This window comes from Oryx dammah, unplaced genomic scaffold (genome assembly GCF_014754425.2).
Source record: "Oryx dammah isolate SB20612 unplaced genomic scaffold, SCBI_Odam_1.1 HiC_scaffold_29, whole genome shotgun sequence".
Classification (NCBI taxonomy): Eukaryota; Metazoa; Chordata; class Mammalia; order Artiodactyla; family Bovidae; genus Oryx; species Oryx dammah.
The window spans coordinates 66,733,499-66,759,015 of record NW_024070213.1 but is presented as its reverse complement, the minus strand read 5'-3'; the positions used below and the strand labels follow the sequence as shown (position 1 = coordinate 66,759,015).

The 25,517-nt window shown below is 43.7% G+C and overlaps 1 protein-coding gene across 2 annotated transcripts in view; it reads left to right on the top strand.

Moving 5' to 3' along the window:
* PPM1H (protein phosphatase, Mg2+/Mn2+ dependent 1H) overlaps positions 1–25,517 on the top strand; it is a 294,933-nt gene that overhangs the window by 260,563 nt on the left and 8,853 nt on the right. For both annotated transcript variants that reach the window (XR_005719694.1, XM_040233134.1), the window contains exon 9: positions 11,511–11,662. Coding sequence is in view for 1 of the 2 variants with exons in the window: in XM_040233134.1 (XP_040089068.1) it covers positions 11,511–11,662 (152 nt within the window). In the remaining variant the exon portion in view is untranslated. The remainder of the gene's footprint in view (positions 1–11,510; positions 11,663–25,517) is intronic.

Here is a 25,517-nt window from a genome sequence, read left to right as displayed (position 1 = left end):
TAGAAAAAGAGATCAGACTGTAGTTACTAGCCATGGAGATGAGGGGGAATTAGAAGAAGGTGATCAGAAGGTGCAAGCTTCCAGTTATAAGGCAAATAAATACTAGGGATGTAATGTACAACATGGTGACTATAGTTAGCACTGCTGTACAATATATAGGAAAGTAGTTAAGAGTGAATCCTAAGAGGTCTTCAAGGAGAAAAAATTTTTCCTCTTTATTCTTTTTTTCTTTTCTTTTTATTGCATCTATATGAGAAGGTGGATATTAGTTGAACCTATTGTGGTTATCATTTTACAATATATAAATCAAACCATCATGTCATTTGCCTTAAATTTATACAGTGATATATGTCAGTTATTTCTCAACAAAGCTGGAAAATCTCCCCAAATTGTATAACCTGCAGACCTTCATAACAGTGGATCCCCCTGTACAAAAGGAAAATGCTGAGTTCTGTCTAAGGATACCTGGATAGCTGAGAGCAGTTGTATTTGGCACCTTTTCCCCTCCAGTCTTATTGAGATAGAACTGACATATGACATTGTATAATTTTAAGATATACAGTGTTTTGATGTATTATATACAGTTGACCCTTGAACAACATGAGATTGAAATGCACAGGTCCACTTATACAGATTTTTCCCTGTAGTAAATACTACAGTTCTTATACAGTCCAAGTTTGATTGAACCACAGATATGGAGGAACAACAGAGAGAGCTGACTATTTAAGCTATATGCAGATTTTCAGCTGTGCAGAGGGTAATTCCCCCTAACCCCCTAGTTGTTTGAGGATCAACTGTCACAAAATGATTATCACAGTAGTATTAGCTAACACTTCTATCACATCACATAATTCCCAGTCCTTTTCTGTGCTGAGAACATTTAACGTTTACTCTTTTAGCAACTTTTAAGTATATAATACAGTATTACACATATATTATATATATATATATATACATACACATATTATATATAATATATATATTTATATGTATGTATGTGGGGCTTCCCAGGTGGCACAGTGGTAAAGAATCTGCCTGCCAGTGCAAGAGACACAGAGCTGTGGGTTCGATCCCTGGAGAAGGAAATGGCAACCCACTCCAGTATTCTTGCCTGGGAAATCCCACAGACAGGGGAGCCTGGCGGGCTACAGTCCATGGGATTGCAAAAGAGTCAGACGTGGCTTAGTGACTAAACAGTAACAATATGTATTATATATATTGGGCTGGTCAAAAAGTTTGTTCATGATTTTCCATCACATCTTACAGAAAAACCCAAACGAACTTTTTGGCCAACCAATAGTATATAAAATACACTATATACAGATATTTAACTATAATCACCATGCTGTACTTTGGATCGGCAGAACTTATTCACCTTATAACTGCAAGAGTGTGCCCTTTGACCATTATCTCTCCATTTCTCTTCCCACCCCCTCCCCTGGCAAGCGCCTCTCTACTCTCTGTTCTATGAATTCAGCTTTGTAGGCAGTTTCTGGAACCTCCTCTCTAGTCCCATGTCTACAGCATCTCACACATCTGCCTTCTCGGTTGGGTTGATGCCCCCTTGGGGAGTCTTACACCCTCTTCCCATTACTATCAGCATTCTGAAAATGTCTGGGGGAAAAACAGTCCCATGTTAAGAGTGTATAGAGCTGCTTTCTGCAATTCCAGCACCATCTGACTTTACATACGGGAGAGACTTCATGGCCTAGCCTGTCCATTTGCATCTGTAACATTTGCATTTCCAGTCTAGTTGTTAAAAAAGTCACTTGTGATGCACCCGTGTGTCATCCACATGGATAGTTCCCATTGGGAAATGTCTCGAGATTTGCCAACAAGCGATTTGAATAAAACCAGAATTTGAAATTTACTTGGACACACACCAAATAATCTAGCTTGGCAGCTCATGATATTTGTGGTCACACAGAGGAGCCAACCTGTACATTCTGTCAAACATTTCTTCTCACTGGAGATCCTATGATCCTCTCCTGAACAATAATAATTTCACTTGAATGTTTCAGTTAAACACAGTATCTTTTTCACATTAATTTATTCTATTAACGCAGGCTTCCCTTGTGGCTCAGCTGGTAAAGAATCTGCCTGCAGTGCAGGAGACCTGGGTTCGATCCCTGGGTTGGGAAGATCCCCTGGAGAAGGGAAAGGCTACCCACTCCAATATTCTGGCCTAGAGAATTCCACGGACGGTACAGTCCACGAGATTGCAAAGAGTCAGACGCGACTGAGCAGCTTTCACTTTCATTGTATTAATGCATATAAGAGTAGTTTGAGGAGTTTGTTAAAGAATGTGAATCCTGGAATCCACTCCTGAAAACCTGACTCACAAGGTCTAGGGCGGAGGTCCTAGGTGTTTTCACATGTTTAGACAGCTCTGAAGCAGGTGATCCAGAGGCCACTCCTGGAGAAACACTGTCATACTGCTCTTCAGTGTTTCCAGAACTTTAGTTTTGTGGTCCTGAGGCCATCCACGCTCTAGTCCTGGATGGCATGGGTCATCCTCTCTATGCCTGTGGTTCTAGGCTGCCTGGCTAGGGCTCTTTCACACCTCACTCTCCAACTACCCACAGGTCTGCGTAGGCCTGGGCTGCTTGTGGTGGACTTTGTCACATAGCAGCTACCTCATAGCTTACCAGGGGTGATTGGGTTTCTTCTCCTAAGGCAAGAGACACAGTAACCTGCTCTGCTCACTTGAGAACACTAAAATCTTGCTATTGTGGAGTAAGTCCTGTGAAGTAGTAACACACTGTGGTTAGGTTCAGTCCCAATGGTTACAAAGCGCAGCTACAAGAAGAAAGAACAGTGACTGTTTAATTATTTACATACCAGGAGACTAGGTAACTTAACTCTCTCAACCAGGACAGTTTTGAGAGTCAGTGGGAATGCTGTTAATAATTATGCTGGGAAAACAGCAGAAACCAAAATTATCTCAGGCAAACAGGGCATTTTAATGAACAGAAATGTATTCCTCAGATCACTAACAAGCTAGATTCAAGTCCATTTGTTCACTGATCCATTCAGTGAACCTTTGATTCGGTGGTGAACAAGCCATTGGAATTCCAGAGAAAGGAGTAGAAGATAGGAGAGCCCCTCTCCACCACCCCCCACCTCCATATGTAAAGGAAATTCCTTCTTCTGGCTTACTTCCCTGAGTTATAAAGGTCTGGCCTCATGTGGAGAAAATGAAAGCCTTAGCTATCACAGCCAGGCACTGGGTACAACTTCAGACTGTCTGTCCTCCCTAATATTTCAGCTGGTTTAGAAGGTTTTTTAGCTATTAGATGGTGTGTGTGTACATGCTCAGCTGTGTCCAACGCTATTGCAACCCTGTGGACTGTAACCCTCCAGGCGCCTCTGTCCATAGGATTTCCTAGGCAAGAATACTGGAGTGGGTTGCCACTTCCTTTTCCAGGAGTCTTCCTGACCCAGGGAATGAACCCACATCTCCGGATTGGGTTCATTGGCAGGCGGATTCTTTACCACCAAGCCACCTGGGAATCCCCTCCTAGGTGATAGCCACCCTCAAAAGTCAAAGGTTTATTTTGTCAGTAGACTACCCCCCAAAATAAAATCTCAAGAATATCTGGTGCATTTTACATAGAAAATTATACCCACAGCCACAGCAACCAGCTTCTCCTGGGGTTCAGTTCAGTTCAGTCGCTTAGTTGTGTCTGACTCTTTGCGACCCCATGGACTGCAGCATGCCAGGCCTCCCTGTCCATTGCCAACTCCCAGAGTCCACCCAAACCCATGTCCATTGAGTTGGTGATGCCATCCAGCCATCTCATCCTCTATCGTCCTCTTCTCCTGCCCTCAATTTTTCCCAGCATCAAGGTCTTTTCAAATGAGTCAGCTCTTCTGGGATACTAGGCCACATATTGGTCATACTTAAATGTCCCTTTATTCATTTGCAGCCAGATACTCTGAGGTCATGTGGTCATTCCCATCCAGGTCTAACTCATCCTGTGATGGAAGAGTTGGGGAATATTTGAGCCCTTAGCATCCCCAGTGGCCACCTTGTCCTAACCTTTCCTTTCACAAAGGGAGACACTGAAGATTTGAGAAACCTCGTCCCTCACCAGTCCCCAGTGGAAATACATTACTTCCAGCCAAACTGAAATACCTAGAGCCGCTCCAGCACACCAGCCCCCTCTCTCATCCCCAGGCGTTGGCCCCCCACATTTCCCTCTCCATGTACGGCACATGATGCCCAAATTCCTCCTCCCTGACACTCCCCATCTGATTAATCGGCACTTCTTCATTTTGTATTCCTGGCAGGTTGTCAAGAAGCTTTAAAATGTGAATTAATAAGGTGGTGTCGCCTAACTACTAAGGGCAGAGCTTGGTCTCAAACCCAAGTTCAGTGTGTATTTCTTCATGACATCCATCTAGGATAGATGGAATCACAACAGAGAATTTGGGTGCAGGCTTGGTAGCCTGCCAGAATGCCAGTATTGAAAGGATCTACTCAGTTTGTTGAACTGTGATGAAATATGCTAGAGTTTTATTTTATTCTGGTACAAATGCCATGTTCAGACTTCTGCAGGTTGAACTTCTGGGTTCATTGGCCACAGAGGGTGGAGAGGAAGAGAATTTGTACTCTTCTTAGTTCCCACCACCTACTAGCAGCCTTTACCTTGGGAGCCACCTGGCTTATCTGCCAAAACAGGATTAATAGTCCCAATCACTGCCATTTTAAGTGAGACCCAGGTTCCCTGAGCTCACTCTTAACTCACCTCCTTCCACCAATTAGCTTACTTTCAGAGCCCCAAAATAATAAATAAATCACAAAAACATGCTGGGACTTCCCAGGTGGTCCAGTGGTCAAGACTCCATGCTGCCAATTCAGGGGGCACAAGTTTGATTCCTGGTCAGGGAACTAAGATCCCACATGCCATGCAGCACAGCCAAAAGATTAAACAACAACAACAACAACAAAAAAAACACGTCATGCATTAGAAAGAATCAGTAGTTCCCTTCCACATCATCTCCTTTGATCTTGACAATAGCTTTGTGAGAAAGGTAGAACAGGTGTTATAATATTTATTTTTCTTATCTTTTAGTTTTCTCAATTTTTAAACAGTGATATCAGGGATGAGAAAACTGAGGGCTAAAGAAATAAATGACCTGTCTCAAGCCCAAGACTGGTTAGAAGTAGAGACCAGACGTGAGGGCTTCTCATCCCCCAGGCAGGGAGGGCTCCTGCCTCTGCAAGGGCCTGAGCTGCGGGAACATCCCGTCCTCCTTTGAGTACTTAAAAGGGAAAAGGGGTTTGGAGAATTTGCTGAGTTGATAAAGATGTGAAAGTGGTGTGGACATCCGAGCGGAGTAGCCAAGATCTGGCAAATGGAAGGATTGATGGATTCTTTTTCAGAGTGGCTTCAAGAAGCAGCATCAGCTTACAGTAGTATGAGCTCTCTGAACAGGCCACTGAAAGGTCATCAGTAATAGAGTAGAGAAGCGAACAAATATTAGACACGCGCTGACACAGTGTCCGACTGAGCATTGCAGGAAGGTACCGTATTAAAGTTGTTTGTCCCCAGCTCCCCTGCAAAGCAGGGGCTGGTAACAAAGATAAGGGTGTCTCTAGCTAAGAGTCGGACACGACGGAGCGACTTCACTTTGCCTTTTCACTGTCATGCATTGGAGAAGGAAATGGCAACCCTCTCCAGTATTCTTGCCTAGAGAATCCCAGGGACGGGGGAGCCTGGTGGGCTGCCGTCTCTGGGGTCACACAGAGTCGGACACAACTGAAGCGACTTCGCAGCAGCAGCAGCAGCTGCTCTTGAAGGGGAGGTGGGGGCTGCAAGAGCCATGAGCACTTGGCTCATTCAGGGGCACATTAGCCACGACCTTGGTGCCCTTGAACTTCTTCCTGCTCCCCCAAGGCTGGTGTTTTTTTTTGTTTTTTCTTTCGGTCTGTTAGCAGCTTCCCTGAGGATGAGGGGAGAAAAGGAGAGTCTGCTACTTCTTTTAAATATCAGCACATTACAGTTTGATGACAGCCTGGGAGCATCAGTTTACAAGCTAAAATTGTTGGGTCACCATGAGATTAGGGGGTCTTCTGAATGGATCTTATATGTTGAATTCTTTCTCTTCCTCCTTTCTTCCCATTTATTCTGTCTCACCAACACTTCCCTGGTGGTCCAGTGGCTTAGACTCTGAGCTCCCAATGTAGGGGAGCTGGGTTCGATCCCTAGTCAGGGAACTAGATCCCACATGCTGCAACTAAGACCTGGCACAGCCGAGACAGAAATGTTTACAACCCCTGGTGGCTCAGCAATGCAGGAGACCCAGGGTCAATCCCTGTGTCAGGAAGATACCCTGGAGAAGGGAATGGCAACCCACTCCAGTATTCCTGCCTGGAGAATTCCATGGACAGAGGAGCCTGGCAGGCCACAGCCCATGGGATCACAAAGAGTCAGATGCGACTGGGGGATTAACACTGTTCTGTCTGAGCAAGTATGTCCTGAAAATCTAGTGGGATTTACTCTCTGAAAGACACGGCGAGGCCCACAGAAGAAGTGCAGAATGGAATCTCTGACCTCTCAAAGCTGACTTCTGCAGGGGAGAGAAGCTGACCAGCTCTCGGGTTTTCACTGTAAGAAGGACAAGTGTAAATGCCCAGCAAGGACAACACTTCCCTTGGTGGCTTACTGCATGGTTCCACGGGCTGGAATCTGGGCAGTGTTCTGGGGGCAAAACCAAATAGGACAACTCGGACCTTGCTCCGGGGTAGCTTACTGCCCTAAAACTGTGTTTTCAAGGAGAGGGTCCCCCACCCTTTGATTTGGAATTGCCCTTCTTTACATAGTCTGGGCTCCCAGATGGCGCTAGCAGTGCTAGTGCAGGGGGCATAAGAGATGCAGGTTCCATCCCTGGGTCGGGAAGGTCCCCTGAAGGAGGACATGGCAACCCATTCAGTACACTTGCCTGAAAAATCCTGTGGACAGAGGAGCCTGGTGGGCTACAGTCCATAGAGTTGCAAAGAGTCAGACACGATTGAAGTGACCTGCCAGGCACACAGCCTGATATCTGGGCTCAGGTCTATACAATCAGAATCTTTAAAGATGGGCCCTTGAATCTTAATTTTATGAGTACTGCAAGGGATTCATAAAACATATTAAAGTTTGAGAATAACTATTCATGTAGAAGAGACAGACAGGTGAACGTAGATTGGCACACATAGGTGAATACTCTGTCAGTGACCCTGAAAGGAATTGCGTCTGCAGAGGACCATGGAAAAGAGAGAGAGATGGCTGCTCTCAGATCTTCCTCAGGGTTGCTCTGACAGTGGAGGTGACTGTCCCCTCAGCCTCTCCCCCTCACCACCAGTCTGATACTGTCCGCACACACTTCAACCAGAGGGGGCGTGACAGTCCCCAAAGGAAGGAGAGGGGCCGTGGGAAGGGTCCCGTGGAAAGTCACCTTTCAGACTTCTGTTCACATGGTGCCTTCCCAGAGATGCCTGCCTTGACCACATCTTCGGAAAGGGCTCCCCTGCCAGTCTCCTTAGCCTGCCTGATTTGTCTTCAAGCACCTGTCATCTTCTGACATTGTAATTTATTTGTGTGTCTGTCACACGTTGTTGAGAAGTTGTGAGGACTTTTGTCACTTTTGTTCACAACGGTTGGCACACAGTAAGTGCTCAAAAAAACATGGCACGAAGCATCCAGGAGGGCAGAGGGATCCACCCAGGACTCACCTCCCTGCGGCTCTGAGAAATGGCAAGAGTTGTAGGATGCCCATGGACTTTCTCTCCCTTTCTTGGCGGATGGGCACGAGGGCAGGAGCCACTAGGAGTTCTGCCCGTGTTCCCCAGACCTTCTCACAGAGGCCTTTGCCGATCACCCTTCTCCTCTCCCACAGACTGTCCTCCTTGTGTCTGAGTCCTAGGGGGCCTCCGAGCCCATACTTTTGATATGGGGCTTCCTGGAACATTAAGAAGCTATTTGAGTTGACAGGGCTCTCTGGCGTGGCTAGTGTGGTCTGATGGAGGAGGGCCCATAGCGCCTCCAGGGAGGGAAAGTCGGGTCTGCAGAGCCCACTGGAATCTCTTGAAACCCTTGCTATTGGGGAGGATGAGCACGCGGTGGGATGCCTTGCACTGCAGTCCAGCTTTGCTGAGGGGGTTTGCACAAAATGTTCTGCATCACAGGTTAATGTATAAGACACGAGCTGTAAGTGGAAAGTTGGCAGAGTCCTTTGGAAATTGGCTAAAGGGCAGGAAACAAAGGGTAGCAGTTAAAAAAAAAAAAAACCTAAAAGGCTGTTAATTGAGGAGTGCCTCGGGGAATAGGGTTGAGGCTAGCTTTTTATTATTTACGTAAAAATTGCTTGGAGAATGGTATTGAGAGGGATTTTCATGTTGGGTAAGGAAACTGCATTAGAGTTGTGTGGAAATGTGAATAGGGGAATTAGGGAAGGATTCAATTTTCTGACGGAACTGAAAAGGAACATTTTCTAACATGTTTCTATTTATCAACCCACACCCATTCTGTTGGCCAGATTTCTACTTGAATAGCGGGCAGGACAACTGCTTAAAACAACTCGAATCTCCACACTTTGGGGGCCAGCAGAAAGCGCCCGAAGAGACTTTGGCACCCTACACACAGGCCAGGTCCTGAAATGAAACAGATGTTATCTTCAGCCCTAGAAACCTCTCTTTTCAGTTGCTAAGTCATGTCTGAGTATTTGTGACCCCCTGGACTGCAGCATGCTAGGCTTCCATAGTCCTTCAGCAACTCCTGGAGCTTGCTCAAACCCATGTCCATTGAGTCAGTGATGCCATCCATCCATCTCATCCTCTGTTGCCCCTTCTCCTCCTGCCCTCAATCTTTCCCAACATCAGGATCTTTTCCAGTGAGTTGGCTCTTCGCATCAGGTAGTTACAGTATTGGAGCTTCAGCTTCAGCATCAGTCCTTCCAATGAATATTCGGGACTGATTTCCTTTAGGATTGACTGGTTTGATCTCCTGCAGTCCAAGGGACTCTCAAGAGTCTTCTTCAACACCACAGTTTGAAAGCATCAATTTTTAGGCACTCAGCCTCCTTTAGGGTCCAGCGGTCACATCCATACATGACTACATGACTTCTTAAATGTATTTAAGCTTAATTTTTCATCATTTTTCTCAGAAAGGGTATGCTGAAAGTATCTCATAAGTTTCAGGCAGAAATAATGATTGGCAAGTTCTTTTAATTGGAGGATAATTACTTTACAATACTGTGTTAGTTTCTGCTGTATAACGTGAATTGGCTATATATATACACACACCCTCCCTCTTCCACTCCCCCCCGCCACGAAACCTCTTTTAAGAGAAGCTGGAAGGCAGGTGGCATCTTGTATTTAGCTACAAATATAAGATGCTACAAGCACGTGACACCCACATCTCCCTTCTCCCTTTACAAGGAACATTTTCAACCCTAGGGAGCTCAAATTATCACAGAAATTTCTTGTAGATATACCCCAATAAGAAGCTAGCAGTCTCTCATAAGCCAAGTGATTGCATAGCAGAGTTAACAACACATGATACAGGACTTGAAAGTGGGAGCTCAGAAGTGCCATTTGCTGTCCTTGCTGTGACCTCCCCTAAGGGATAGACTACTAGATATCATGGGGCCCTTGGTTTCCCTGTTACCAACCAGCAGGACTTCTTGGTGGCCTTAGTGTTCAGGGTGGTCCAGCGGCCAGCAGCACTGGCATCTCACAGGAACGAATTAGAAGTGCACACTCGCAGGCCCCACCCCAGCGCTGAGTTAGAAGCTGCATTCATTAGGATCCTGGCTGATGGCTGTGTGCATTAACTTTTCAGGAGCACACTGTTCCAGGACACCCGGGAACCACAGAAGATAAAGCAGAGGGGGTTTGCTTGCTGCTACAGAGGGAAAATCAAACCACATGGGTTCAGTGGCCTGAGGCTGAAATTCTGGCATTTGGGACTTTCCAGTTTGCTGTAAATTTAAGATCCCCACTCCTGTTGTCTTTAATTTGGCCCCAGAAGGCACAGTGTGTTCTCCAGAATATAAACTTACCCCGAAGTGAATGTGCCTTTTGAAAGGAAGATGTTAAAAGCCAGTCCAGTCTTCCCGTGAGTGCTCTTCCCCCACCCCATGCTCCCGAGCGAGGTTCATGCTGTATGTACCATTAGCTAAATTGTTGCTGTCTTGTTCATCAGCCACAGAGGCTATTTTCCATTTGAGCTCATTTCTCCAAAAACTTTGGGGCAGGTGTGGGCATTTTGTTGTTTTCTGCTGTTGGGTGTAGGCTGTTCATCCTGTAGCAGGGTGTCACTGGCCTGGGCAAACCTTCCTGAAATATAGGAGGCTTGGCTCTTACAGATGTGGATGTGGACATTCTGTAGGCCTCTTATAATTGTATTGTCTCAAGATCTGAGATGACAGGACAGTGACTCTCGGTGGGACACAGGGACAGCTGCCTACATGCCATCCTCCGCCCTCCCCTGGCCTGCAGCTGCCACTTAGACTTGTTTTTAGAAAACAGGATAATGAAATGAGGTTGAAGGACTTGGAAGACTGATGAAATTGATCTTTGTCCTCAGTTCATGACGGGGTGTAGACTGGGCTGATTCTGTCAAATTAGTAGGGCATAGCAATGAAATCCCCAACTCTTCTCCTTCTGTGCCACCCACGTAGGGTGAACATTAGCTCCAGTTAGGGTGGCCTAACAAGTAAGGCTTGATTTTCATTAGTGTTAGTTTTGCTAAGGTCACTCTGTTCTTTTCCAAGAATCAAGGGGGATGTTGAAATAGCCAAGTCATTTCAGATACTAGAGATGAGGAAAGACTTCAAGTTTGCTAAGACACACACTTGGCATGTGTCCTTTGTAATTTAGGCTACATTGAGCCTCCTCAGACCTAAGTGCAGCATCAGAACTCCATGCTTACATGAGACAAGTCCAGCTCCAGGGATCTCAGAGAAGGCAAGCCAAAAGGTATCAAGTGAGGACATGAAATAAAATGTGTCCCCACAGTCCTAAACCAATACATGCAGAGCAGCTTCTATGGAGCCTAGACTGGCCTTATCTCTCTCACAGACTGAGAGCTCAGAAGCAGGGAATTCTGCTGTTTATACTTAGAGCATCTGGCACAGAGCAGACCCTTAATAAATGTCTGCGGGATGGGTGTGCGAAGAAAGGAAGGCAGCAAGCTTCCTGCTGCTCTGCTAGCTACCACTGTATCTATGTCATTGTTCCAGCCACATGTCGGGCATTACATTTTCAGTTAACTTCTTCCTTGGCAACTGTTAAGTTCTTGGGCTCATTTACAGTTGTGTTTGGTGCCCCAAATGTCTACACGGCAAGTCTCCAAATGAGGCTACCCCTGGCCACAAAGTGTGCTGCACGCCCATGTGCAGCACGGTGCACACTTAAGAACCACTGGGCTGGGCAAGAAAAGGGAAGGGAAATCAGAAGCCGGTCTGTTAAGGGGAATAATATGCTCCTAACTTCTTAAGCAGGGTATTCCTGTTCTTTTCAGGTAAGAGTCTACGATCTCTCCAAATACGAGCATGGAGCAGATGATGTGCTGATCTTGGCCACTGATGGACTCTGGGATGTGTTATCAAATGAAGAAGTGGCGGAAGCAATCACGCAGTTTCTCCCTAACTGTGATCCAGATGACCCTCACAGGTTTGTGCATTTCCATGATTGGAGGGCTGTTAATCAAGTGCGTTTCATGATGTGAATAAAATAGATAATCGTGCAATTTTCATCATTTATGATTCACCATTTATGAGCTGATATAGATGGTTTAGTAACTAAATTGCAAAAAGGGACTACATTTCTCTTTTTTTGTTGTTTGGGAGTAATCATTTTATTTTTAAATTTTTATTGGCATATAATTGATTTATACTCTTTTGTTAGTTTCAGGTGTACAGCAAAGTGAATCAATTATACATATAATACATATACCCACTGTGTTTATTTTAGATTCTATTCCCATATAGGTCATTACAGAGTATTGAGTTCCCTATGCTATATAGCAGGTTCTTAGTTGTTTATTTCATATATAGTACTGTGTATATCTCAGTCCCAATCTCCCAATTTATGCCTCTCCCACCCTACCCCTGGTAAACACAAATTTGTTTCTACATCCATCATTCTATTTTTGTTTCATAAATAAGTTCATTTGTACCTACCCCCCACCTCAGACTCCACATATAATCAATATCATATGATATTTCTCCATCTGACTTACGTTAACTCAGTGTGATAATCTTTGGATCCATCCATATTGCTGCAGATGGCATTATTTTGTTATTTTTTATGGCTAATAGTCATACGTATAGTATGGATGTACCACATCTTCTTTTTCCATTCCTCTGTTGATGGACATTTGGGTTGCTTCCATGTCCTAGCTATTGTAAATAGTGCTGCAGTGAACACTGGGTTGCATGTGCCTTCTGGAATTATGGTATTCTCTGGGTAAGTGTCCAGTAATGGGATTGCTGGACCATATGGTAGTTCTATTTTTAGTTTTTTAAGGAACCTCCATACTGTTCTCCATAGTGGCTGTATCAATTTATATTCCCACCAACAGTACAAGAGAACCCCCTTTTCTCCACCCCTTCTCTGGCATTTATTGTTTGTAGGTTTTTTCATGATGGCCCTTCTGATGGGTGTAAGGTGATACCTCATTGTGGTTTTGATTTGCATTTCTCTAATAATCAGTGATGTTGAGCTTCTTTTTCTGTGATTTTTGGCTACATTTCTTTCTTTCCTTTTTTTGGCTATGCTGCTTGGCTCATGGGATCTCAGTTCCCTGACTGGGCCATAGCAGTGAAAGCCCGGAATCATAACCACTAGGTGATTAGGGAACTCCCTACTTTCACAGGCAAATAAAAATCCTCCTTAAGTTAAACCTAGATGCAAGTAGTAAAGAATACTCTTTGTGAGATATTTCTGCAGTATATCTTCCTCACAGTCTTCCTTCATATTCTGAAAATGGGAATAACCCAATTTGTGATCCTCCTGGTAAGGATAGCAGATGTTCCCAGCATTGATTTCCATCTGTTGGAGAACAGTTTCTTTCAAGAAACGTTGGGAAAGGAGAGAAACCTTAAAGTAAGGATTCCGAATAATATTATGGCACTGTTAATATTCTAAACAACCCTAGGTGACTCAGAAATAAAAAGAAATCCCCTCTAGAGAAAGACATCTTTCACTCAGAACACAAGGAAATAAGTCACCATGAGTAAAAACCAGCAGAAACAACAGACATCAGAGTTGGACCTATAACTACTTCATTATTGGGTTTATCAGCCAAAATATATAAATAAATACTTTTAACATGTTTCATAAATGTTTTTAAAAGCATTGAAAACATGAATAAGGACAAGAGACTATAAAATGACTGCAAAGATTTTTTAAGTAAGAAAATGGAACTTCTAGAGATGAAAAATATAAAAATAGGAACTAAAAACTCAGTGGATTAAACAGACTGGAGACAGTTGAAGAGCACACTGATCAACTGAAAAACTGATCTGAAGAATCCAGAATATGGCTTGGAGAGACAAAGAGAGGGAAAGTATGAAATTAGACTGAGGCCAGGAGGATGACCTAAAGATGCTATAAACACAAGTGCAAAAGGAAATACTACAGAAAATGGGAAGAAAAAAACCAAGTTCCAATCCAGAAATGTTAAATGATATTAAACCTAAGATACAGAAAGCCCAACAGATCTGAAGCAGAAGAAATAAAGAGAAAATTTTAAGTAGATATTTCATAATGAAACTGAAGAACTAAAAAAATATACTAAAAGCAGTCAGAAAGAAAGATGAAATAGATATGTAAGAACAGCATTTACAGTGATAGCTTACCTTTCAAAAACAACATAGAAGTCAAGACAATGGAGTAATATCTTCAGCTAGCTAAGAAAAGAAGATCCAATTTTTTGGATTTTTTATATATACTAAAAATATCAAAAAAAGATGAGGAAGTAAAAGCCTTTTGAGGCAGAAAAACACTGAGAAATTTTACTGCCACCCAGCCTCCTCTGAAGAAATTCTAAAGAATGTCCTCAGATGAGAAAAGGAAACAACCCCAGATGGAAGATGGAGACATAAAATAGATTATTAAGCTATTAAGTAAATAGGTGGGTATATTTAGACATACATTAACTATATAAAACAGCAATATGAATGTCTAATGTGAGGTTAAAATTATACTGAATAAAAATAGCATAATGAATTGGCTAGTGGGTATAGTAATCAGCTAAAGTATGTTACAGTTCTACTTGAAAAAAGATTATAAGTGTTAAACTTTAGACTTTAAATGTGTTTAATCGTAAGAAAATGAATAGAAGAACAGAAAGTATAATTTTCAAACTAGTCAAGGGAAAGAAAGCCCACATTGAATTGAAAAACAAACTTCTAAACAACTTACAAATCACTGTTAACACCTTTTGTCTTTTCGGATTTCCTGGAAGTATGAATTTTGCAGTTACTTGTTCATATGTGAATATTTTACTTTCAGAAATAAAGTTTTAAATTGCTACTGTTTTATATAGGATTGAAAGAAAATTAACTTCTTTATTAAAAAGTTTACCTGTTAAAAAACTTACAAATCAAAAAATTATAATAAAAATTAGAAATTACTGGGGTTTGAATAATAAGAATACTACATATTAAGACTTCAAAGGCTGAATTTCGAGCCTTTGTCCCCCTAATTTAAGGAGCTACGCATAGGTGAAAAACTCTACACATCCTTGACCTGCCAGAAACGACTATATTTCTTCCGTATCATAAAATCACGTTCCCAACCTTCCCAACCTCCCAGTTCCCCTGATCACAAGAACTCTGCCCATAAGTTCCAGACTCCTGATCACAGAAAAAGAGGTCCCTAACCATAGAGAAGGGTAGTATTTCTCAGAGGAAGACCTAGAGGGTTGATTTGTACTATTGGGCTGATTCTGCCCATATTACTTACACAAACGTGTACAAAAGAGTTCTTATAACTTCAGGATTCTAAGGAATCACAAGAATGGTGCTGCCTACTTGTGGGCTTTGTGTCCTTTTCCTGGGTACAGGCTATTAGTAAACAACTGTCCTAATTAAAAATTTTAGTTTTGTGATCCTTATTTCAACAGCATCTAGATTAAGAATGAAAAAGCAGAATAAAACCATGAAAAGTAATGGAAAGAAAAATTAAAGATAACAGAAGAACAAATATACAATAAAAAAAAATAAATGATAAAGCCAAAATTTGTTTCTTTAAAACAACTAACACATTATGGAAATGCAAATCAAACCACAGTGACATACTACTTCACATCCATTAGGCTGTCTATTTAAAAACAAACAAAGAGAAAATAACAAGTATTGGTGAAAATGTAAAGAAATGGAAACTTCCTGTACATTACTGGTGAGATTGTAAAATGGTACAGCTTCTGTGGACAAGGGTATGGAGATGCCTCAAAAAATTAAACATACAGTTATATCCACCAATTCCACCTCTGGGTATATACCCCTAAAAAACGAAAGCAGTGAGTCAAGCAGATACTTGTACCGCATGTTCATAGCAGCATTATTCACAGTAACAAAAAGGTGGAAGCCACTGAAGTGTCCATTGACAAATGAAGGAGGTAAACAAATTGTGGTTATTTAATACAATGGACTATTCATCAGTCTTAAAAAGAAATGAAATTTTCACACATGTTACAGAATGGATGGACATTATACTCAGTGAAATAAGCCAGTCACAGACGGACAAATATTGTACGACTCCACTCACATAAGGTACCTAGAGACAAACGCATGTCAAATGTCTCAAATACATGGAGACACAAAGTAAACTGGCTGTTGCTGGTTGCCAGGGGTTAACGGGGCGGGGATGGGGAGTTGGTGTTTTAACAGTTATAGTGTTTGAGAACAGGAAAAAGTTCTGGAGATAAATGGTGGTGGTGTAAAATGTGAATGTACTTAATCCACAGAACTACACACTTTAAAGTGGTAAAAATGTTAATTTTTATGTTATGTATATTTTACCACAAAACATAATTTCTCAAAAAAAAGAAAAAAACCCCTAAAACTTTACCAGGGATTTCCCTTGTGGTTCCGCAGTGAAGACTGCACTTCCAGTGCGGAGGGTGTGGGTTTGATCCCATCAGGGAACTGAGATCCCACATGCTGCATGGTGTGGCCAAAGAGAGAAACTAGCAAGTAGATACATTTCCCATGAAACTGATAAGAAATGAGGGACCTGGCAAATAAATAATCTCAATAATAGGAAACTGATAATTCAGATGCGGGCGTGTGTGCTTGGCCGTTTAGTCGTGCCCGACTCTTACAGCTCCATGGACTGTAGTCCAGGGAGTAGCCCATACTGCAAGTAGTTTGCCACTTTAATATATCTTGAAGTGAAAGTGTTAGTCACCCAGTCGTGTCCAACTCTTTGTGATCCCATGGACTATAGCCCATTAGGCTCCTCTGTCCACAGGATTTCCCAGGCAAGAATACTAGAGTGGGTTGTCATTTCCTTCTCCAGGGGATCTTTCCAACCCGGGGATGGAACCTGAGTCTCCTGCATCAGTAGGCAGATTCTTTACCACTGAGCCCCCGGGAAGCCCTAACTCAGATGAAGTAGCAATATAAGAGGAAAATGGCACCCCACTCCAGTATTCTTGTCTGGAAAATCCCATTGATGGAGGAGCCTGGTGGGCTACACCCCTTGGGGTCGCAAATAGTCAGACACAACTGAGCAACTAACATACAGTCAATGAACCTAACATATTCTTAATAGGATCACTGCAAAAATATTATTTTTCCCCTCAGTTAATCTTTAAAGTAAACAAAATTATAACCAAAATTCATAGAACTTCACAACCTGATTCTGAGGTATATGTGGAAGAACAAAATGCCAAGAATGTTTGTGACATTTCTGTATGGGTCTTACCTTTCTAGATATCAATACAAAATCAAAATAATTAAGATGGTGCAAAAAAACTAAAATTGGATCCTTCCTTCACATCATACATTAAAATCAAGTCCAGGCAAATTAAGAGTTAAAGGAAAAATAAGTACAACTTCTAGGAAATAGCATAGGAGACTATCTTTATGATCTTTATGGTGTGCAATGTGAATGTACTTAATGCCACAGAACTGTACACTTTGAAGTGATAAAAATGTTAATTTTTATGTTATGTACATTTTACCACAAAACATAATTTCTCAAAAAAGCAAAAAGAAAAAAACACCCCAAAACTTTAACAGGGACTTCCCTTGTGGTTCAGCAGTTAAGACTGCTCTTCCAGTGCCAGTGCAGAGGGTGTGGGTTTGATCCCATCAGGGAACTGAGATCCCACATGCTGCATGGTGTGGCCAAAGAAAAAAGAGAAAAACTAACAAAGTAGATACATTTCCCATAAAACTGATAAGAAATGAGGAGACCTGGCAAATAAATAATCTTAATAATAGAAAACAGTAATAATTCAGATGTGGGCGTGTGTGCTCAGCCATAGTTGTAGTAGAAAAGGATTTCTTAAACAAGACACAGAAAGCACAAACAAGGTAAGATTGATATCCTTGACTACATTAAAATCACCAACTTTTGTTCTTCAAAAGGCAACATAAAAGGAATAAAATGACAAGGCAGGAACTGGGAGAAGATCCTTGCAACTTATATAACCAAAGAGAGATTCATACCCATAAAATATAATGAACTCTCACAGATCAAGAAGGACAACACAAATAACCCAATAAAAATGAGCAATAACTAGTCATCACACAGAAGAAAATTAATGGCCAATAAATATATGAAAAACACTTCAACAGAGGAGTAGAAATAATTAAAAACACGGAGAACAAATGCAGATAGATTTGTGAATTTGTACATAGACTCTGAAGACAGCTGGGCATATACACATCCTGTAAACCAGAAGCTCCTCTCCTAAGTCTGTGCCCTGGAGCAGTGGTTCTTAAAGAGTAGTCTTTAGGCCACATGGCATCAGCAACATCTGAGAACCTGTTAGAAATACAAAATTTCAGGCTCAAACCCAGATCTATCAAATAAAACTCCAATGGTAGGACCTAGGTATCTGTGTTTTAACAAACAACCCAGGTGTTTTTTTTTTTTTTTTCTGGTGGTAATATAATTCAATTCATACAAAAAGCTATCCATACAGTTGCTTTTTTGATAAAAATTGGAAGCAGCCTGCCTGGCCAACCAGAGGATAGATAAAGAACAGAATAATTCATAGCCCCCAGATGTGAATGAACCAAAGCTGTGATCTTTAACAGGGAAGAATCTCAAAGACACAATGTTGAATTTAATAACCCAGTCATATAAGAATTCACATATTATGATTCTATTTACATAAAATAGAAAATGAATCACTTAGGGATGCAGATATTAAAATTACAAAGAGTGTTAACACAAAATTCAGTTAATGGTTACCTTGGGAAGAGAAGTGGCCAAGGGAGATCCGTGCTTGAGGAGGAGTCCACAGAGAGCTTCTGAGACATTTACTGATGTTTTGCTTCTCTAGCTACGTGGCAGGTACATGACTGCTCATGCTACTTGTAGACTCTTCATTTGCCATATACATTTGTTTGTATGCCAGCTGTGAGAGGTAGCATAGTCCAGTGGTTAATAGTATGAATCTAGTCGTTTAACCTGAGGTGAAATCCTGGTTCTGCCCCTTCTAGACTTTGTGACCTTGGGGAAGTTTCTTAACCGCTCCATGTCTCGGATTCTTCATCTGTAAAGTGGAAGTTCCAGCAGTCCTAACCTTAAGCTTGCACGTCTGCTAGGTCGCTTCAGTTGTGTCCAACTCTTTGTGACCCTATGGACTGTAGCCTGCCAGGCACCTCTGTCCATGGGATTCTCCAGGCAAGAATACTGGAGTGAGTTGCCAATTCCTCCTCCAGGGGACCTTCCTAACCCAGGGATTGAACCCAAGTCTCTTAGATCTCCTGCATTGGGAAGCGGGTTCTTTCACTAGCGCCAGCGGGGAGGCCCTGACCTAATGCTTGTACGAATATATAAAGTGAGTTGCCTGGTATATAATAAGCACTACTGGGTATTTGTTGTTGTTATTCTATATTTTTTGCTATTTTTATGTGTTTCATATATTTCACAACAACAACAAAAAACTCCTTCAGGAAAAAAATTTAAAGCTAGACATTCTCTCTTTCTAAGAGTTGTTTGGTATAATTTTTCCCAGGTGGAAAGAAATTGATTCTACAGGAAGTAAGATTATTTTATTTGAATTTGAATACATTTCTTTCCTGTTGAGCTTTTAGTTTTAATCTGTATCCTACTTGTTAGCAACATTCTCCTTGTTGATTTTTCCCTACTGTAATTATTTTTGTGAAGCTTTGCAAAGCCATCTGATAGGTATGAGTCAAAAGGCACCCAGTATTTTTTAAAATCTCTCCAAGCTGGCTTGGTTTTGCTTACCAGCTCCTATCTCCATGGCAACAAATCTGTCCTCCAGGGAGTGGTACCTGTGGGCAGTGCTGTCACTGGGCAGGTGCATGCCAGGTCAGAGCCAGTCCCTAGCTTCACGAGCTCTGTTACCTACAAAGCAGGGCTTACACAGATCTCTGTGGAACAAAAGGGCAGGAAAGAAAAAGCCTGTGAATTTGCCTTTCAGGGAAAACGGCAAACCAACACCTAAGAAAGAATTCTGTATCAGATAGAGGAATGGGTGAAAGAAAAAGTTATTATATGGGCACAGTTTTATTGCTAAGAGATGGAATACCTGGCTGGAGATCAGAAGATTCTGGTTGGTTTTTGAAATCTTAAAACCGTGAGACCTTATGGGGGAGGGTATCTTCTTTGCCAAATGATTCCCATTCAGATTCATTCGATCGGAAAATACTGAAGACCTGTTTTGTAAGCCATGGCCTGCTAGACACTGGGGAAGAATTTGTGAAGAAAACAGACCTCTTGGAGTTTAAAGTCTAGAGGTTACAAAAGCATAAGGAAGTTACAATGTGAATGACTAGGGGGATGGCACAAGGGCCAGGCAAGAAAGCTTCCCACTAGGAGGGATGTCTGGATTTAAATGTGAGGCGTAACAGAGAATGTGCCAGGCAGTGCAGGCTGGGCTGACACTGGGGAGGGGGCACAGGGTGATTTTCAATGAACCCAACAGTCGCTATGACTGCCTGGGCTTAGTGTGGGGTAATCTCTGTGTGAGAGGTGGATGGTGCAGGTCATGTCAGACCTCAAGCACTCACGGGATAAATGAATGTGAAGATTACAGGGAGGAAGACAGTCTGTGATAATGAAATGGAATCTGTGTAACTTGTTCATTCTAATCCATAATCAGAAAACATTCTGGTCAATCTGATGGTGAAAATATGATGTGTGGATTGCTGCCCTACCCCTCTCTGTGCTCCTTAGTAATTTAAGCCATATTGGGAAATCATACAATCTTATTTTATTTCAAACTCACGACTTAGGCATTATGTAAAATGATGTTGATCTTTCCCGCATGTGATGTCCTTGCATGTAACTGTGAGCTTTGGAAGGAGGGAGTCATGTTCACATGGAGGCTTAGGTGTCTCATTGGGAGGCCCGTGGAGAGCTTAGTCCCAAAAGCCACAGTGGTGGGCTTCCTGATGGTGCCCTCCTGACTGGGACCTGTTCCATCTTTTCATGCCAAAGAGAAATAGGATTGGAAGCTGTCCTGGTGAGTTTTAGCCTAAGTCGTAATTTCTGTGATGAAGACAGACTGCTATCATTGCCTTCCCGTGGCTCTAGGTGTTCCTCAGCCAGGAGGAGTCATTTCTCCCCAGATGTAGCCCAGGACCACAGATCTGCCCGTGTAATCATGTGAGTAGCTGGAATGGAGGGTGCCTGGGTCCACACCCAAGGAAGCTCACCAGGCCGGCCAGTCGTTTGATAGAATGTGAGAACGGGAGATACAGCCCCAGGGTGGGCCACCTGAGAGAGGAAGGGCAGCAAAGCAATAGCCCAGCACAGTGCTGCTGCTTTTGACATTTTGAATGGCCTGTTTCATTTTGAGTTTTGCTGTGTTTGCCCAGTTTGTCTAGAAATTCAGCAGGTCAGAAGGAGGTAGGGCATTAGCCCTGTGACAGGAAGGGCTTTTAGGTTTTGCCATTTGATGATATAGCTTTTGTCCGTGTTATATGTAGGATTTTTCTTTCTCTTTTCTTTGTGACAGCCATTCTTGACAAACTGCCGGCATTGTTTTCCTCTGATGACATCCTTTACAATAAAACAATTTAAATAGCATCTCTCCTTCTAGGGTGCATTGTGAGGGAAAAGGTAATTAAGAGAAAGATATGTTTGCAAAGTTCTAACCCTGCCACTATCTTCTCTGGCAGAGGTAGGGTAAAAATGAGCTGTATGACCTTCCTGACCCCAGTGTTTCTTATTAAGTCCTTCGGCTGTTTTGAACTATCTCGACAAAGGAATCAGAAAATTAAAAGAAGGCTTTGTGAAGAAGCCAGAATATGAGTGGTGGCTCTTTTCCTTTTTACTGGGTTATCCCCTGAAGTGAGGCAGCGCTGGCATTTCTGTGCATCATTTGTGGAGTCATGGAATGAGCTGTTGATAAGAAATACACCGAGTCCACATTCTCCGGTGGGGTGGTTGGAATTCATGGAGGCTGGGCTACACAACCTGTCACTGCCTATACTAATCCTGGTAAGATTCTCATATGAGGCCTAAACATCCTGCAAACTTTGGAAACGGTGCTCTGAGAAAGGCCCAGAAGGGATTTTCTGAAGCAAAATATCCCTCTGTAAGGCTGGGGTATAGTGGTGGGTCTCCTGGAAAGAATATTCAAAATGGAGGCAAGTATGTAATCACTCAAAGAAGATGTTTAGTAATCTGCTAGAAAGGAATAAAACTGTCAAAATTGCTAAAGGAGAAAGGTGTGGGCAAAGCTGAGTGGACTTAGGGCCAAAGAACAGTCAACCACACGTGAAAATGTGGCATGGATTCACATTCCAAGTGCCCAGGTAAGACCTGGCAAGGATTTTGTGGGTTTTTTTGTTGTTTTTTGTTTTGGTCACAAACAGTTGGACATGACTCAGTGACTTCACTTTTCATTTCCCAAATTCTCTTTGTGGAAACTTCATCATGGTGACTTGCATCTAATGACCCTCAGCCCTCTGCTGTGACATTCGAGGGGCTTATTAAGGGGTACTAAATCTGTAAACACCAACATACTGTAAATTCCATATAACATCTCCCTAATGAGAGAAGACGCCTTCTTGACGGTCACACCTTAAGTGTTCTTCATCTCCATGCTCTCCTCAGCTCAGTAAACTGTGTGCCTTGATAAGGAAGAGATTAATCAGTGGAAAGTTAAGAGTAAAACACCCACCAACACTGACACCAGGATACTAGTGCTACATACCTTGACTACATACCTTGATAATGTGAAACCTACTTTGGCAGAAGACAGAGGTCCTTCTGATGAAACCTTTCTGTGAGCTGCCTGAGCTTTTCCCAGTGCCTCAGGACTTGCCTAGTGGTAGAGTGGATAAGCATCTGCCTGCCAATGCAGGGGACATTGGTTCGATCCCTGGTCCAGGAAGATTCCACATGCCATGGAGCAACTAAGCCTGTGGTGCCACAACTCCACAAAAAGAGAAGCCACCGCAATGAGAAGCCCGCACCCCGCAGCTAGAGAGTAGCCCCGCTCGCTGCAACTGGAGAAAGCCTATGTGCAGCAATGAAGACGCAGCACAGCCAAAAATTAAAAATTTTTTCAAAAAAAAGAAAAACTATGCCTCAAATGTGAAAAGGACGGTTTTCCCTTCATTCGCTCCATCCCTGGCCCCACCCTCATAGCAGTTACAGGTTTTAAAGAACAAATTGGTGAGTGTTTGATCTCGTGTTAAAGACTAGAGAAAATCTGCATTTTTGCTTCATTCTCAATGTTGAGCATATTCAGATCTGGGAATGTGGATGTCAGCCCACCATTCTGCCCTTGACAGCCTCTGAACCGCCCACTGCCGGGCCCATCTCTTCTTCCTCAGTGCTATTGATGTGGCCATTGATGGAGAACTGCGTGGACCCTTAGTTGGAACATCAGGTCATTTGAAAAGGCTTGCCAGAGACAATGGAGAAGAAAATGGTCTGCTATGCCCCCTCCTACTGATATGTTGCTATGTGGAATTTGAACTAAAATAAACACACACCACCTTGAGAAAACCAGGAAGTCAGTGCCAGGGGCAGAGAAGTGGACGAGGCCTGGTGGGGGTTCTCACTCTCTGGCAGGGGTGGTGAGCTCTCCCCAGTCCATAGCCTTGGACCTGCTGACACACAAACCCACAGGGGACAAAGTGACAGTGTTGTGGGCCCAGCTGTCACTGTTCCCGCATCTTAGGGTACTCTGCCTGAATGCAGTCCCTGTGCACCGGGCAGGGGACAGAAGCAGAACCTTTGGGGGGTTCAGAGCCAGATGGGCACCTGTGGCTTGGCTGTCAGCAGTAAGCCTGGGATGGGCCTCCTCCCAGGGCCAGTTGCCTGGTTCTAAGCACAACAAAGAGCCCCTCCAGGTCACCCTCCACCTACCCGGTCACCATAGATCCCTGCCGATGAATGTTCCCAAGCTTGGGAGGGCTTTTCTACCTCTTCAGTCTCAGGGGCCTGCTCAGCAGGCAGAGAGGCCTTCTATTCCCATCCCACCCAATTACTGCTGGGCCACAGTAGATGGGAGGCTGCCTTTTATATGCAAATATTCAGAACCCATTAATCCCCTGGTTCCTGCCTCCTTCTTGTAAGACCCTGTCTGTACCATCCAAATGGCAAAAAGAAGTTCTTCCCAGGAAGAACTGTTGGCTTTAAGGCAGGGTTACGGCTTGAGGCCTGACATGGACTTACTTTTGACACTCTGCTGCTGATTCAGATGTGGTCTTGTGGGAACAGACTCTGCAAAAGGTGCAAAACTTTTGGTGGGGAGAGAGGCATTTTGTGTCTAATGAGGAAAATGGTTTAGGAAGGATCTTGTTTATCTCCGCAGGACCTTTGAGGCCTGCGCTAGCATTATTCCAGATGCACAAATCAAAAAGAGGGGCTCTGAGAAGCTAAGGAGTTTCTTCAGAGCCCCCCTCCGCCCACCATGTGGGTGGTGCTGCACCCAGGCTAGGACCCCAGGCAGCCCAGCCTCCCACAAGGATGCCTTCATGTGCCCCACCCAAGAGGTGAGAGAACTAAGTGCCTGGAGATGGCAAGGTGGATGGAGGATTTACCAACCGGCTTCACTGCTCACCACCCCCCCACCCCACCCACTTTAGCATCAGTGGTTGTGAAAAGAGCCTCTGGCCTTCAGCGGTCCTTCAGCTCCTCTTCCTTCTTGCTTTTCTTTCCTCCCCTGCTGTCCCCGCTCTGGCCTGAGGAATCCTTTGCACCAGGCCCTGTGCCGTGGCCAAGTCAGGGCCCCCTCCCCTCCCCACACTCCCTCCCCAACGCCTCAGCAGCCATCTCTTTCAGCAGAACCCATCCGATCAATACGGAAAGCGTCGGCCAGAGAAGAGAAATGCTCTCCAAGTACACAGCTTGTCTCCTTGGGAGACGCTTCGTTCAGAGGGCTGAGTGCTCCAGCTCCTCTCGCACTGCTTCCCCGATGCGATCTGACCTTCTGAGTGAGACCCCAGGTCCTGGCCCTACTGCCGCCCCACATCAGCTCCGGGAATCACAGGCTCCTCAGTGGCCTCACCCCGTCCTGGCTGAGGTGTACCGGAATCCTCATCCCTTCTGCTGTCTTCAGCTGCACCGTGTTCTCTGCAGCTCTCTTGTATATTGTGCTGATATTTCGTGTTTTGACTTCAGATTTTCTCCTGTGGCTCCCTTCACCCCTCACTCTGTGGTGTGTTTGTGCTCAGCCTCAGCAGCTGACTCAGGAGAGCCCTCCTGTCTTACTGCCATGTGACACATTCTCTCCCTTTGTTACCAAACCAGGCAGCCCCTGTCAGGTAGAAACTGTAGGAGAATGAAATGGGAGAGAGGAGAAGCAGCCCTCTCCCTCCAGAGAAAATGTTTCTTCTCCCTGAGCACCAGTCTTGAGATAAAGCAACCTTACAAGTGATTTCATGCCTGGGGCAAGATGGTGCTTGAAGGATGATGGTGAGCTCTGAAGTGTCCACCAACCTGGCTGAGATTGGAGCTGGGGCACAAAACCTTTTCCTAACAGCTCGGTGCCTGGAGTTGAGTTTAGTTGATCAGCTTATAAGGAAAGATCTCCACAGTGGCTTCAGTTTTACCTAAACACTGTTTGTGACTTTATTTCAGCACTGCATCTCCTGTACATGAAGGAACCCCATTCTAGAGGTTAGCTGCAGTCTCCAGCTATTGCCAACGCCATCTGATCAGTGTGCCCTTCAATAGTCCTCGCAGACGGCTCTTTTACAGGGGAGATGTTGCTTTCACTAGGGAAGCCTGGCAAAGATAAGTCGGGTGGAGGACGCTGGGCTCTTGGCCACAGTGTTAGAAGAAATGGTCTGAGGGGTTCTCCCTAAGCTTCCTGCTCAAGTGGAAACAGCCTTCCTGCAGCACATGGATG